The following is a 13,430-nucleotide window of genomic DNA, read 5'->3' as shown; positions in this document are numbered from 1 at the left end:
TGCATATATATTATTGTTTTCCTATAAAATAATGCCCACAAAAACTTACTCCACTTAAAGATCCATTTACAAGAAGGCAACTCTTGAGGAATATTTCAAAATGACTTGTTATGCCATTTCAATACACTCAAACGTACATGCCTCCACATTCTAAACCTGGGTCCATTATCGTGTAAACGCTATAATTGGTATCCAGGGTAAACGTACGAGTAAAGGAAACCTCTTGAGACATGTTCTGGGTAACTATTGCTGTGTGAATGATTTACTCAGTAACAAGTAACTAAAACATTAACAAACTAAAACCCTAGTCAGCAGTTTCTCTTTGAGAGAAAACTTTAGTTTACCTATGATATGTACCTGTTCAAGAGTGAACACACTATTATCTTGAAGCACTATTAAAATCTCAAATAAGCAGGTTCATCAACACATGATGTTATACAACACAGAAGACTGAAAATATTTCTGATATGAATTCCAACTGGCAAGAAAGGCTTATGTTTAATCCCATTGACATCAAATGATTTATTAAAAGTGTCAAGTTATTTCATGTAGAAAACAACAAATGTTAAATCTAATCACTTATCAAGTGAAGTATTTTCATCTAAAACTGATGATGAATGAGTTGGTTTACACTTGCTTCAGTGTCAGCCATATAATGGGGCGTCAGCTTTATGTGAGAGAACCTGGACTGATCCAGGCCTAGTGAAACCAACAGCATGGTGCTGTAGACAACAAACATGATGATAAAACTCAAACCAATAACACAGGTTTCTAGTTCACCTGGATGATACAATCCTGAAAATTCACTTGGAAGATAGAACTGATTTTACTGTACTTTGCTCTGCTGGTATAAAATAATGAATGGTGAAAATTGCCATTTAGAATTTTAAAGCTATAATGGAGTTTGGTTGTGGTACAGTATGTCAGTAATTTAATGCTTGCCGTTTGAGGAAACACCTCATTTCTCTCAAGTCAGTATACTTTTGACTGACTGACTGAGTTTGTTTTACGCCGCTTTTAGCAATATTCCAGCAACATCACACCAGGGGACACCAGAAATGGGCTTCACAGTATACTTATGAAGTCCTTTATACTCCAGAAGGCTGATACACAACTTTTCGCTGACGAGGCACAAGCAATCTGAGACAAATACAAGCACAAGCTATGTTGATATAGTTTTTGTTCACTTCCTGCTGTCTAATGATATTTGTTCACTCTCGCAGTCCATATTATGTTCACTCAGTTGCCAGTATCTTAATGATATTTCTTCACTTGCTGGTATCTAAATGTTTGTTCACATCCTCGTGTTTGAATTATGTTTGTTCACTTCCTGATGTGTAAACGGTGTTTGTTCACTTCCTGGAGTGTAAACGGTGTTTGTTCACTTCCTGATGTGTAAAAGGTGTTTGTTCACTTCCTGGTGTGTAAACAGTGTTTGTTCACTTCCTGGTGTGTAAAAGGTGTTTTTATTCACTTCCTGGTGTGTAAACGGTGTTTGTTCACTTCCTGATGTGTAAAAGGTGTTTGTTCACTTCCTGATGTGTAAAAGGTGTTTGTTCACTTCCTGGTGTGTAAACAGTGTTTGTTCACTTCCTGATGTGTAAAAGGTGTTTGTTCACTTCCTGGTGTGTAAACAGTGTTTGTTCACTTCCTGGTGTGTAAAAGGTGTTTGTTCACTTCCTGGTGTGTAAACAGTGTTTGTTCAATTCCTGGTGTGTAAAAGGTGTTTGTTCACTTCCTGGTGTGTAAAAGGTGTTTGTTAACTTCCTGGTGTGTAAAAGGTGTTTGTTCACTTCCTGATGTGTAAAAGGTGTTTGTTCCCCCTGGTGTGTAAAAGGTGTTTGTTCACTTCCTGATGTGTAAACAGTGTTTGTTCACTTCCTGGTGTGTAAACAGTGTTTGTTCACTTCCTGATGTGTAAAAGGTGTTTGTTCACTTCCTGGTGTGTAAACAGTGTTTGTTCACTTCCTGGTGTGTAAACGGTGTTTGTTCACTTCCTGGTGTGTAAACAGTGTTTGTTCACTTCCTGGTGTGTAAAAGATGTTGGTTCACTTCCTGGTGTGTAAAAGGTGTTTGTTCCCTCCTGGTGTGTAAAAGGTGTTTGTTCCCTCCTGGTGTGTAAAAGGTGTTTGTTCACTTCCTGATGTGTAAAAGGTGTTTGTTCACTTCCTGATGTGTAAACAGTGTTTGTTCACTTCCTGATGTGTAAATGGTGTTTGTTCACTCCCTGGTGTGTAAACAGTGTTTGTTCACTTCCTGGTGTGTAAAAGGTGTTGGTTCACTTCCTGGTGTGTAAACAGTGTTTGTTCACTTCCTGGTGTGTAAAAGGTGTTTGTTCACTTCCTGGTGTGTAAAAGGTGTTTGTTCCCTCCTGGTGTGGAAAAGGTGTTTGTTCACTTCCTGATGTGTAAAAGGTGTTTGTTCACTTCCTGATGTGTAAAAGGTGTTTGTTCACTTCCTGGTGTGTAAACAGTGTTTGTTCACTTCCTGATGTGTAAATGGTGTTTGTTCACTTCCTGGTGTGTAAACAGTGTTTGTTCACTTCCTGGTGTGTCAAAGGTGTTTGTTCACTTCCTGGTGTGTAAACAGTGTTTGTTCACTTCCTGGTGTGTAAAAGGTGTTTGTTCACTTCCTGGTGTGTAAAAGGTGTTTGTTCCCTCCTGGTGTGGAAAAGGTGTTTGTTCACTTCCTGATGTGTAAAAGGTGTTTTTATTCACTTCCTGGTGTGTAAAAGGTGTTTGTTCACTTCCTGAAGTGTAAAAGGTGTTTGTTCACTTCCTGGTGTGGAAAAGGTGTTTGTTCACTTCCTGATGTGTAAACAGTGTTTGTTCACTTCCTGGTGTGTAAATGGTGTTTGTTCACTTCCTGATGTGTAAACGGTGTTTGTTCACTTCCTGGTGTGTAAAAGGTGTTTGTTCACTTCCTGGTGTCAATATAATGTTTGCTCATTTCATGTTCTCAAAGTAGTGTTCAGTCTTTTGTGTCTACACTAAGATTACACTCCCTGGTTTCAATACAGTATAAACAAGATGGGGTGTACGATGTCTATCTGGAACATTTACATCCTCATCACTAAGCTTGATTTGTTAGAAAAATGGTACCTGTGACTGAGCATCAACCTCTCAACCACAGTAACATTTCCCACTCAGATAGTTGAGACAGTCTCAACAAAGATTACAACACAAACCACTCAATACAATATATATGAATATACAAATGCTGGCTGTTCTAATCTCATTTTGTTTTGCTGAGAGTGATATTGTGTCTTGTTAGGTAACACAAACAACAGGGTTCAAACACTGTCATATATACTCCATACAGGCACAGGTACACAAGGATTTGTTGGACATAGAAAAGAAAATATGCCCCAGGAAATAAAAAGAGTACAAACAGACATCCCAAATAATCCAGTGCATAATATCTCCAGTCCAGTATGATCATACCTAAGCTCGCTCCTTACCATAGCTATGTTTTGAAGTGAAGTCCATCTCGCTTATCAATAGCTCAGCTCCAAAGATCTCTTACCAATAAATTTGAAATCAGCAGCAAATCAAAAGCTTCTTCAGGACTCCTAGCTGTGAATAGCTGCAGAATTACAGATGCAGCTTAAAGCAACATTTACTCACTCGTCTGGACTCAATATACTAGTACATTCAACGTCACAGCCTAGTACAACAGAACTCTCCAAGTACTTAATCAAAACAGAAGACTGCAATACATGAATGTTTAGCTGGAAAAGAGGCGACAACAGATGAAGGAAGTAGTTGTCAACTATGACAGCACATGAAAACAGAGTACTGGGGATATTGCTGCTTGTCCCCATCTTGTAGGAACAGTGGACTTTGACTGGACATCTAACTTCAGAGTAAACAGACTCATGCCAGTTATGTTTGGACACTTTCGGGTTCCGTAGCATGACGCGTCGTATTAGTAACGATGGGGTGCATGTAAAAGCATCAGCAGAAATTACCTATTTCGTAATTGCCCCCTTGACATACGCTTTGTCATGTGATCCTGTAGAAGAGTCGTCTGCTTGTTTACACTGACTACACATGCCTGGCAATCACTGTCTGTAGAGTACGTTCAAAGTCTGTACGAGAGCATTCCAGGGAGGATCCAACAAGTACTTGCGAAAGGCCATTTGACAAAATATTTTTCTTTTCGCGCAATCTACCGTCAAAAATTCGAGTCGAATGTAAACAAGGCAGCCATCTTGGAAAAGTGTCTGACTGACTGAATGACAGAGTTTTAGCGATATTCCAGCAACATCACGGCGGGGGACACCAGAAATGGGCTTCACACATTGTGCCCATGTGGGGATTCGAACCCGGGTCTTCGGTGTGACGAGCCAAAGCTTTAACCATTAGGCTACCCCACCGCCCCGGAAACGTGTCTGAATATAACTGGCATGAGTCTATCAAATCCAAACACTATTATGGAAGAGAACAGGGCCAGGACACCACTGCACAAAGTAATACTCCACCATGATCGTAGTCTATGTTACGGTAACCTTAACATTAACACTGTTTAGTGCAATGGAGCCCAGGTGTCCTAATATGCTGGAAGACACACACAAGGCCATTCACTCACAATGACACCTTGTGGTCACAAAACAGGTCAGGTGTCAAACACACGTTGTTGACCCCAGCACTAACAATACCTATGGACTCCTGCTAAGTTACCAAATCATGACAAGTATTTAATCTCTATCCAGTACATGAAAAATATCATTTTACCCGTTTTATAACAAGATCTGAACAATGTCCTGGTTATGTCATCAGGACTTGTTTCAGCAACATGGTAACAGCAAACAATAACTACAGTAAATGGATACAAAAGGAGCAAAGCAGTTATGTAGAAGTCTGCAAATAAACTACCCTAGTAACCATGGCAACCAATCACTAAGAACAATACATTGATTGTACTTCAACATCTGAAGCAGAAGCATGCATTCTCTTAATGAAAACAAACCAAACCTCATCTCTCCACATTGATCAGACACACAATGGGAACACCTTAACACAATGACACATGGTTATCCTTGGGACAAAAGGTGGTCAAAACTAGAAAAGTGGAAAAAGTATTTTGATGGCGCTCCTAAGTAGTGGTGTTCCGATTAATTGAAATAATCGAAGATTGGTCGCAGTGACCAAACGACCAAGCAATCGATCACATTTTCTCATAATCGAACATAAACGATTTTGGAACTACTGTTATAGTCTTTGAAATACTTGACAATGGAACATATCTTAGAAGTTGTCAGGGCCTGGAGAACATGTTTATTTCTTAGAAAACTCACTTCACTAACTGAAAAGTCATGACTGAATATTTCTCTAAGACTCCAGGAAGTTTATGTTCATGATATATTAGTCATCCCTTTAAAGTAGCAAGTTGCATCATGTTATACTTTTCTGCAGTAACAACCTGAATAGGAAAATCGGAAAAATGACGCTAACCAATTTTTATCGATGATTGTTCGTTGGTAATGAAGCAATGATCAATTGTGAGATTTCCACAAATTCCCAACACTACTCCTAACTACATAGAGTATTGTGAAGTTTCTATATTGACTGTGTATTGTATGAACATGTTCGGTCAGGGACTCGTAACGACATCACTCAGTAACAATCACTCTGATAAAATCACACCCACTCCAACACTCCAGTGTTTCCTTTGCTTACTGATCAAGGGGTATGTTTATGTAACTAAGGTTCATATTTGCCCTACTTCATATGGACCATGGTAATCCAACTAATCACACTGTATTAGAAAAGAACTAAGTACCACCTACCAAATATTTACATAAAACATTTGCTGCAATAATATCCTGTATAAATTCTGAGAAAATATTTCTTTGTGTTTGCAAACTGACATACTGCAATAGCTGACTTAAGCAACCTGACAAAATTCTAGAACGATCAGTTAGTAAACTTTAAAAAGATTGAAACTTTACAGAAATTTCTGTTGTTCATAAAGACAACTGCGTAGGATTATAAAATTGCCTAGGTGAATTAAAATATGGCTTGAAGTCATTTTCGAGAATACTCCACATCAGTAGCAACTGCAACTGGTTACTTCTACTAGTCCAGATAATTTAACATGAACACCCAAGACACATACCGACTCTAAATATCTTTAATGCTGAGGTTTATCTCATGACCAGCGTTCGAAATTAACATCAGTCCTTAGGCCTGAAACGGACTGAAAACCACTCAGACCCACAGCTTTTGTTCCTTATGGACGAGAGCTTTTTCATCCCCAATAACTAAGAGTATTTTTCCAGAAAATATCATTCAGTAATTTCTAGTTGTAAATGAAAACTAGTCAGTCTCTAGAGTCAAATTAAGCTCTTTAACTCAGTTTGTTAGATGTAACATCTGTTTGTTTGCTGGGAATTACTTATATTGTAGCTAATATATAGGGCCTACACATTCTGATCAACATTCTATGGTTCTGGGACCTTAGGGCTTGCAGCTTGTCAGGGTTAACGGAAAACACTGCTCATAACCATGACTACCTGTCTTGGAACTGTCCTGTAGTTCTTTGATCACTCTTTTACTGGCTCCCTCTGCATCTTGGCATCACAACTGTAAATGGGTTCGAGGCTATAACGAGATGTGCGAGAGGACTTTTAACCAGGGAATTGTGTTGTCTATCAACAACATCAGTCAGTATCGCTGACCATCCCATGAAGCACAGTTACCTATTGTCAATGTCTGAGAGGGATATCAATGACATCTTACATATTTTCAAAATGACGTCATTGCTATAATTAAATCTTTCCAAAAGATACATGGAAGTTCAGGATATATGAAAATATAAATGGTTTTCAGCTTACTCTTCCAGGGCCCACCTGCACAAAGCAACTTTAGTACTACAATGATTATTTCTCCCATACTTTAACCTTGGCTTAAAACTGACTGACTGACTGAGTTTGGTTTTACGCCGCTTTTAGCAATATTCCAGCAACATCACGGCAGGGGACACCAGAAATGGGCTTCACACATTGTACCCATGTGGGGATTCGAACCCGGGTCTTCGCGTGACGAGCCAACGCTTTGACCACTAGGCTACCCCACCCCCCCCCTTGGCTTAAGAAAGACATTGGGATTTGATCACTGAAACGAGCCCTTGGTACATTATAGGAGAACTGGGTACATGTCACCTGCCTAACAACAGCATGTAATGTATCTGTATGGATTAGGATGAATGGTAGAGTAGGTAATAACAGGGGAACAGGTTTGGCTGCAGGCTTCGTTTTACTACACGGGCACCATCCTATCAATAGAAATGGCTGTTCCAGTCCATGAACAGCAAGACTTGGTGTTCACACGGTTGTTTCCTTAAGCTTGTTTAGCAGTGACATTTGTTGAAACTAACGGTGAAATTGTGGGACCAGAACCTATGAATTATGACTGATGTATCCCAACTGATTTGATGAAGTTTGTAACATGTTACAATCTCCTACTGGGGCCTGATTTATAGCTAGTGAGAGTCCAGATTTAATGATGCACTAGCAGTTCAGACATACTGTGATTTTCCTTGATTTTTCTGCTGACACAAGACTGTTTTTGTTAACTCTATGTTGCTGTTATTTTAGGAGGTTAAAAATTTGTGAAGGAATTGAAGTGTTAACCAGTTACAAAATTAACTACATTCCCACAATAGCAAATGTACCCTCATCACTGTAATACAAATAGTTTATACTGCCAGCGATAGACAAGAAGCTATAATCCACCAAACATCAACATCTCTTCAGCTGAATCAACAAAGTAAATCCACAGATAAAAGCCTAGGTCATAACCCCTACACAAAGTCCCTTAATTCTGTGTGCCATCAATAATAGTTACATTCAACATGTATTGTTCAAGTTAAGAAACACAACAATTTCAAATTCAAATTGTAAACTGTCTGCGACAACAGTAACACAACATGACCGACACACAGTGTAGAGGAGGTGTACTCATGACAGATCAGTGGAATATCACAGGGCTCCAGATAAGATGAGTCAGTATAATCAGTGAGAGAGAGATACACATAACTTTCTCAGAATACCAGTCAGATTTTGTTTACATGCATGAACCAAACCTGTCTAAATATTGTTTCAGTCCTACACATCCGATCTTAAGATCTCGAATAGTGTTGCTAGTCTCTATTGAAGCGAATATTGTCAAATGTAGATATAATGTTAAGAATAAACATGATGGGAATAGTGCCACTGACAAAACGATTTCTGTTGGAAGTCAAATTTCTCATGGTTACATGTGATTATATGCCAACGCAGACCAAAAAACCTAAATAAAAGCTGCTAAATGTTATGTGTCTCTGTGACAGCAATAAAACCATGCAACCTGTGAAATACTCCTCCTTTTATTTCCATTTGGTATTTTACTCCTCAATTTTAATTTTGAGGAGTGAAATATCCCTGAGTCAAAATTATTATCTGGAGCCCTGAATATCATGGTTGGCATGTGTAGTAGCAGCAGCCTACATAACCTCACAAACTTGCTGATGCCGTGATCTAAACAACCCGACTTTCATGTACATGATTTCCACATCTGTGAAGAAACTTTAAAGGCAACTGATTAAGAAAAAGTAAATGAAATACACAAAATTATAATATCATTAAAATACTGTTTTGTACATATATCAATTCTTGCATACCTTGCTAAAATATCGAATAAACATGACATAAACATTTAATACACATAAGTGTGTTTGCAAGAAGAGTCATTTTCATAACTTTACATGTTGTTCCATCCTACAAAGATGTCTTCTAAAGACCTGTGGAATGGCCGTTTGTGCCCCTTGATTGTCTCTGTAAATGTGAATATCTTCTGTCCTGAGTAGCAGAGTTGGTGTAGCAGAGAGGATGTAGTAATAATAATAAAGGTATTTATATAGCGCTGCCTTCCACCACACAAGGGCAATGCTCAAAGCGCTGAAAGTGGATGTAGCAGAGAGGATGTAGCAGAGTTGATGTAGTAGACAATACACGCAGTGGGAATCTCTCCCTCATGTACACTGGGATGTCAAGGATGGGCACTTGTCTGGCATGTACTTGCTGAGTTTCTCAAACATGATGAAGAACAAGTGAGCACTATGTCCCAGCGACAGTCACAGGGAATAAGATGGCATAGGCTTTTGTCTTCTGTCACGAACCTGGAATTTCCACATCGCGTTTTGATGATTGACCATCCTCAGATAGCACACTGGAAATATGTTCCTCTCTCCTACCAAACACACTGACACTGTAGATATTCTACATTTGTTGCTCACATCAATGGGAGAATACAATCCTGTCTTCTGTGAACTGACCAACAAGATAGTTGCCATAGTTCCTACATCCATGACAGACGGATAATATTCCTGTCTTCTGTGAACTGACAGGCAAGATAGTTGCCACAGTGCCACTGCTCGTGACAGATGGATTATATTCCTCTCCTACAACACAAGAAGTAAGATGTCCGTTGTCATGTTGGCCCTCATCAACACAGCAAGCAGACACGTCTCCCTGTGACATTTGGGATGTAGAAGACTTTCTCAAACATGGTCATGACTGTAACAAAGTGAGCTGCATCTCCATCACATGAAGCCCCCCACCGAGAGGACGTCGAAACAAATGTCACATACCCGCACAGGCTTACTGAGATTAAACTTTACTATTGGCATGTCCTTGCTTGAGCACTTGGAACACAACAGGCGTCCACAATGACGGCTGAAAGAGATAAGGCATTGGCTCAAAATACAAATAATCAACACAGTCAGAGATTGAAACTATACTAGTATGTCTTTTACTACAGGCTGTAGATTTGAGCTTCAGAAACCCATCCTTATCGGAAGATGAGACTAACAGGATCAGGTGGTCAGGCTCACTGACTTGTCTCATCTCATATGTCATCGTATCCCAATTGCACAGATCGATGCTCATTGACATTCACTGAATTGTTGGGTCCAGTCTCGATGGTTTACAGACCACCGCCATTTACTTGGAATATTGCTGAGTGCGGCATTAAACAACAAGCATACAAACAAACTACAACAGTCTGTGTTAAACCAAGCATCAGGGCAGTACCCAAACTCCCTGCCACGTGTAAGGAATCAAGTCAGGGACGGGTGAACACTATCACGGACTGGTCAGATCTTCACACAGACAGAACCAGTGTTAGAGTAAAAGTTCTGTATGAGGTTGTATCTGATCACAATGGAGACTGTTTCTCTTCTGGCATGTCTGAGAGAAGCCTCTATGGCCGCGCACAGATTTGTCTGAATTTAAAACTCTGTAAATTCAAGGTATAAACGACAGCATTGAAATATATTGCCAACAAACCCAGAAGCTTAATCAGGATGAATCTATGGATAATAATAGCATCCTGTCATGGTCAAGGAACACAACTCTGTACAGCAGTACCGTACATGACGAGGGCACCATGTTCATTAAAGTGTATTTATTAGAGACGTGTCTAGGACTTCTAGACTACACAGAGACCATGCAGACATCAGTACTTACCAGTGATGTTTTCTAGTTTTAATACTGAACTTGACTCCACACTCCAGGCAGATTTCTCCCTCACTCCATGGGGGTTCCTTTGACAGCATATCTGCAGGCATATATAACAAGGTTATCTTTCACGACCATCACAGGCCACTTTTGTTCTTCAAGAAGACGGAGAATAACATGTAAATTTGTCTTGCTGTCACTGCAAACAGACTTCTAAATACAGAACCGTCACGCTGAAGACCTCGGTTCGATTCCCCACATGGGTACAATGTGTGAAGCCCATTTCTGTTGTCCCCAGCCGTGATATTGCTGGAATATTTCTAAAAGCGGTGTAAACTAAACTCACTCACTCACAGAACCATCCTGACACCATCTTGTCTGGCAGACTACACTTATCTTTCCTGTTCTACAAGGTTTTACAGATTTTAGGAATGAGATGCTTTAATACTGTAAGCCTTAGAAAAGAGTACTTGAAAACAAAAATAGGATCTTGCAGCAACAATGGTGGCCAAGATCACACAAAAACTTGAGCTGCAGAGAGATCAACTCTCAGTTTGGACCTGGCTGACCAAAGTGAGGCAAAGTCAGTTTTTTAGTGCAATAAATCTCCTAGGTATTATGAACATACAGTGACCCCATTCACCACCACAGCTTGGCTTTGGTTTTGTTGAATGGTACACCACAAATAGACATCCAGTCAAACTTCACTGAACTTTTATTGACTGGATGTAGCAGATATATCACTGGTATCCAACCAGACCTGGTGTGCTCACTCACATACAACTTAATATCATGTAGACAATTCCCACTCTTGTATTAGAGCTTCGGGAACCATCTGATTTCTTTTATCAGTCTTTTTTCAGCAAAACATCTTTTCCAACTGAAGTCTGATTTGATAAAATATACTAGTAAGGCCAGACCAATTTCATTCTTGTTTTACGGATTTTTGTCCTCAGAAAACCTAAAGGCAGGAGGTAAAGAAAAATAAATAAAAAATAAACATCACCAAAGTACTATTTCATTTAAATTCTAAAAGTAATTTAATTTTGGCAATTAATAAAGTGTATATGGGGCAAAAACCAATCAAAAAATATTCTTGTAACTTTACAGTGAAGAAAAGACCAGTAAACAAAGGAACAATTAAGTAAAGAAAGTCCTCAAACGAAACAATGGATTAAATACAAACACATTCTACACATTACAATCAAAATATCACCAGAATATCAATGGCACACAAAGGGATGCAACGAAAATGATCACCACAACAAATTGATGAAACTCACCTAATAACTTGAACAGCAACTGTTTGGTGGCAACTGGTGCATTGAAAATACTGAGACCTTGTTTGTTGATGATGCCGAAGCAAGCACCTGCCCGGACCAGAGCTCGACACAGGTTGCCGTTGCCATTACAGTAAGCCAACAACAGTGCTGGAAGAATAACACAAACTCTATGTAACTTAGCTATGCTATTTGTAATCTGTACCAGGAATATACATGCTTCACGTATCACCTGAGTTTTATTGGAACATTTGATCGATAATAACTCCAAGGTCATTCAGAGTGAACAAGAATATGAGGAAATCAACTTTCAGGATTTTATGCTGCAGTCAGCAAATTAACAAAATAGGACAGCATCCTGTAAATGTTTTGGGAGAGTAGTAGTACTTGACAGCCATGACAGCATAATCAGCGTCACACAGAGCAAGGCTAACATGATGAATTATAAACAGGAACAGGGCAATAGGACGACATGACAAAAGGGCCCCAAAACGGAAAAGTCCAAAGGGCCACAAGAAAGTAAAAAAGGCCTCAAACCCCTAGTCAAAAGGGCCACATCAATAAGCCAAAAGGGATTCAGATCCCTTGTCAAAAGGGCCACATCAAAAAGTCAAAAGGGCTACACCAAAAAGTCAAAAGGGCCTCAGACCCCAAGTCAAAAGGGCCCCATATAAAAATATAATAATAACATCTTTTTTTGATAGTGTGTTATAGTAAAAGGTCTGAGGCCCTTTTGACTTTTTCATGAGGCCCTTTTGACTTTTGATGAGGCCCTTTTGACTAGGGGTTTGTGACCCTTTTGACTTTTTTGTGGCCCTTCTGACTTTTCCGTTTGGGGCCCTTTTGTCATGTTGCCCTTTACACTAGGACCCTTATAAACAGCTGCCAAGTGCGTAAGTATTGCATGTCAAGCAAGGACAAACTTTGCCAATGAGTGAGTCACCATGTATATACAAGTTAAATGTAAGTGCATGTGGAATCTTTCTAAGTGTGATGCACCTATATATATATATATATATACTGGATTTCTATGGCATCTGGTATCCAACATAAAGCTGCTCACCGGTGCATCACAAAGTCTAGTGGGGAATTATTACCCCAGATAACCTAAGCTGCCTGTGAGGCGTTAGGAGGTTAATAGTCACATGACTTTTCCCACCATGTACCCATTTTCTGCTAGGTGAAACCGAAGCAATTTTGAACAAACTCTCTAGCCGAAGGTGAGACCACATGTATGACATGTGCTTCATTGTGGGGCAGGACTGAAGTCCTAAAAACTCTCAGGAGTCAAGCTGCCAAACATGGTCACCCATCCAAGGAATCTCCGCACCCAACGTTTAACTTCAACTGATTTGTGATCTGAGCTCTATACACAGGATCACACACCACCTACCGGTGTTTCCCTCGGAGTCAGGTCTGTTAATGTTATATTCAGGCATGGTCTCGCGGAACAGTTCAAAGATGGCAGCTGCATTGTCCCTGCCGTACTGTCCCAGTATATGGAGAGGGTTTTGACCCCTGTATTATAAATGAAACATGTACGACACACTTAATATCATGGCAATACACCCGAGTGCTTCATATATAATATCATACTATCAGCTGTTTGAGACCATTTCTTTCCCTCAAAAACAATCTGGGCCTAGATT

General features: G+C 39.6%; 1 protein-coding gene and 1 long non-coding RNA gene across 2 annotated transcripts in view; one reads left to right on the top strand and one right to left on the bottom strand.

Moving 5' to 3' along the window:
* Positions 1-2,320: 2,320 nt before the first annotated feature.
* On the top strand, positions 2,321-2,865 carry LOC124286043. Its single transcript, XR_006900941.1, has 3 exons — positions 2,321-2,357; positions 2,560-2,674; positions 2,764-2,865. It is a non-coding gene; the product is annotated as an uncharacterized LOC124286043 (long non-coding RNA).
* Positions 2,866-8,379: 5,514 nt separating this feature from the next.
* Positions 8,380-13,430, bottom strand: part of LOC124286044 (rabankyrin-5-like) — a 45,162-nt gene continuing 40,111 nt past the window's right edge. Inside the window, exons 20-23 of the mRNA XM_046722362.1 lie at positions 13,175-13,299; positions 11,785-11,931; positions 10,511-10,601; positions 8,380-9,718 (exon numbers count right to left, since the gene is read on the bottom strand). Coding sequence (XP_046578318.1) covers positions 9,586-9,718; positions 10,511-10,601; positions 11,785-11,931; positions 13,175-13,299 — 496 coding nt within the window. The 3' untranslated portion in view covers positions 8,380-9,585. The remainder of the gene's footprint in view (positions 9,719-10,510; positions 10,602-11,784; positions 11,932-13,174; positions 13,300-13,430) is intronic.

Source organism: Haliotis rubra, unplaced genomic scaffold (genome assembly GCF_003918875.1).
Source record: "Haliotis rubra isolate DU_JTF1 unplaced genomic scaffold, ASM391887v1 Scf373, whole genome shotgun sequence".
Taxonomy (NCBI): Eukaryota; Metazoa; Mollusca; class Gastropoda; order Lepetellida; family Haliotidae; genus Haliotis; species Haliotis rubra.
This window is presented reverse-complemented; position numbering and strand designations above follow the sequence as displayed.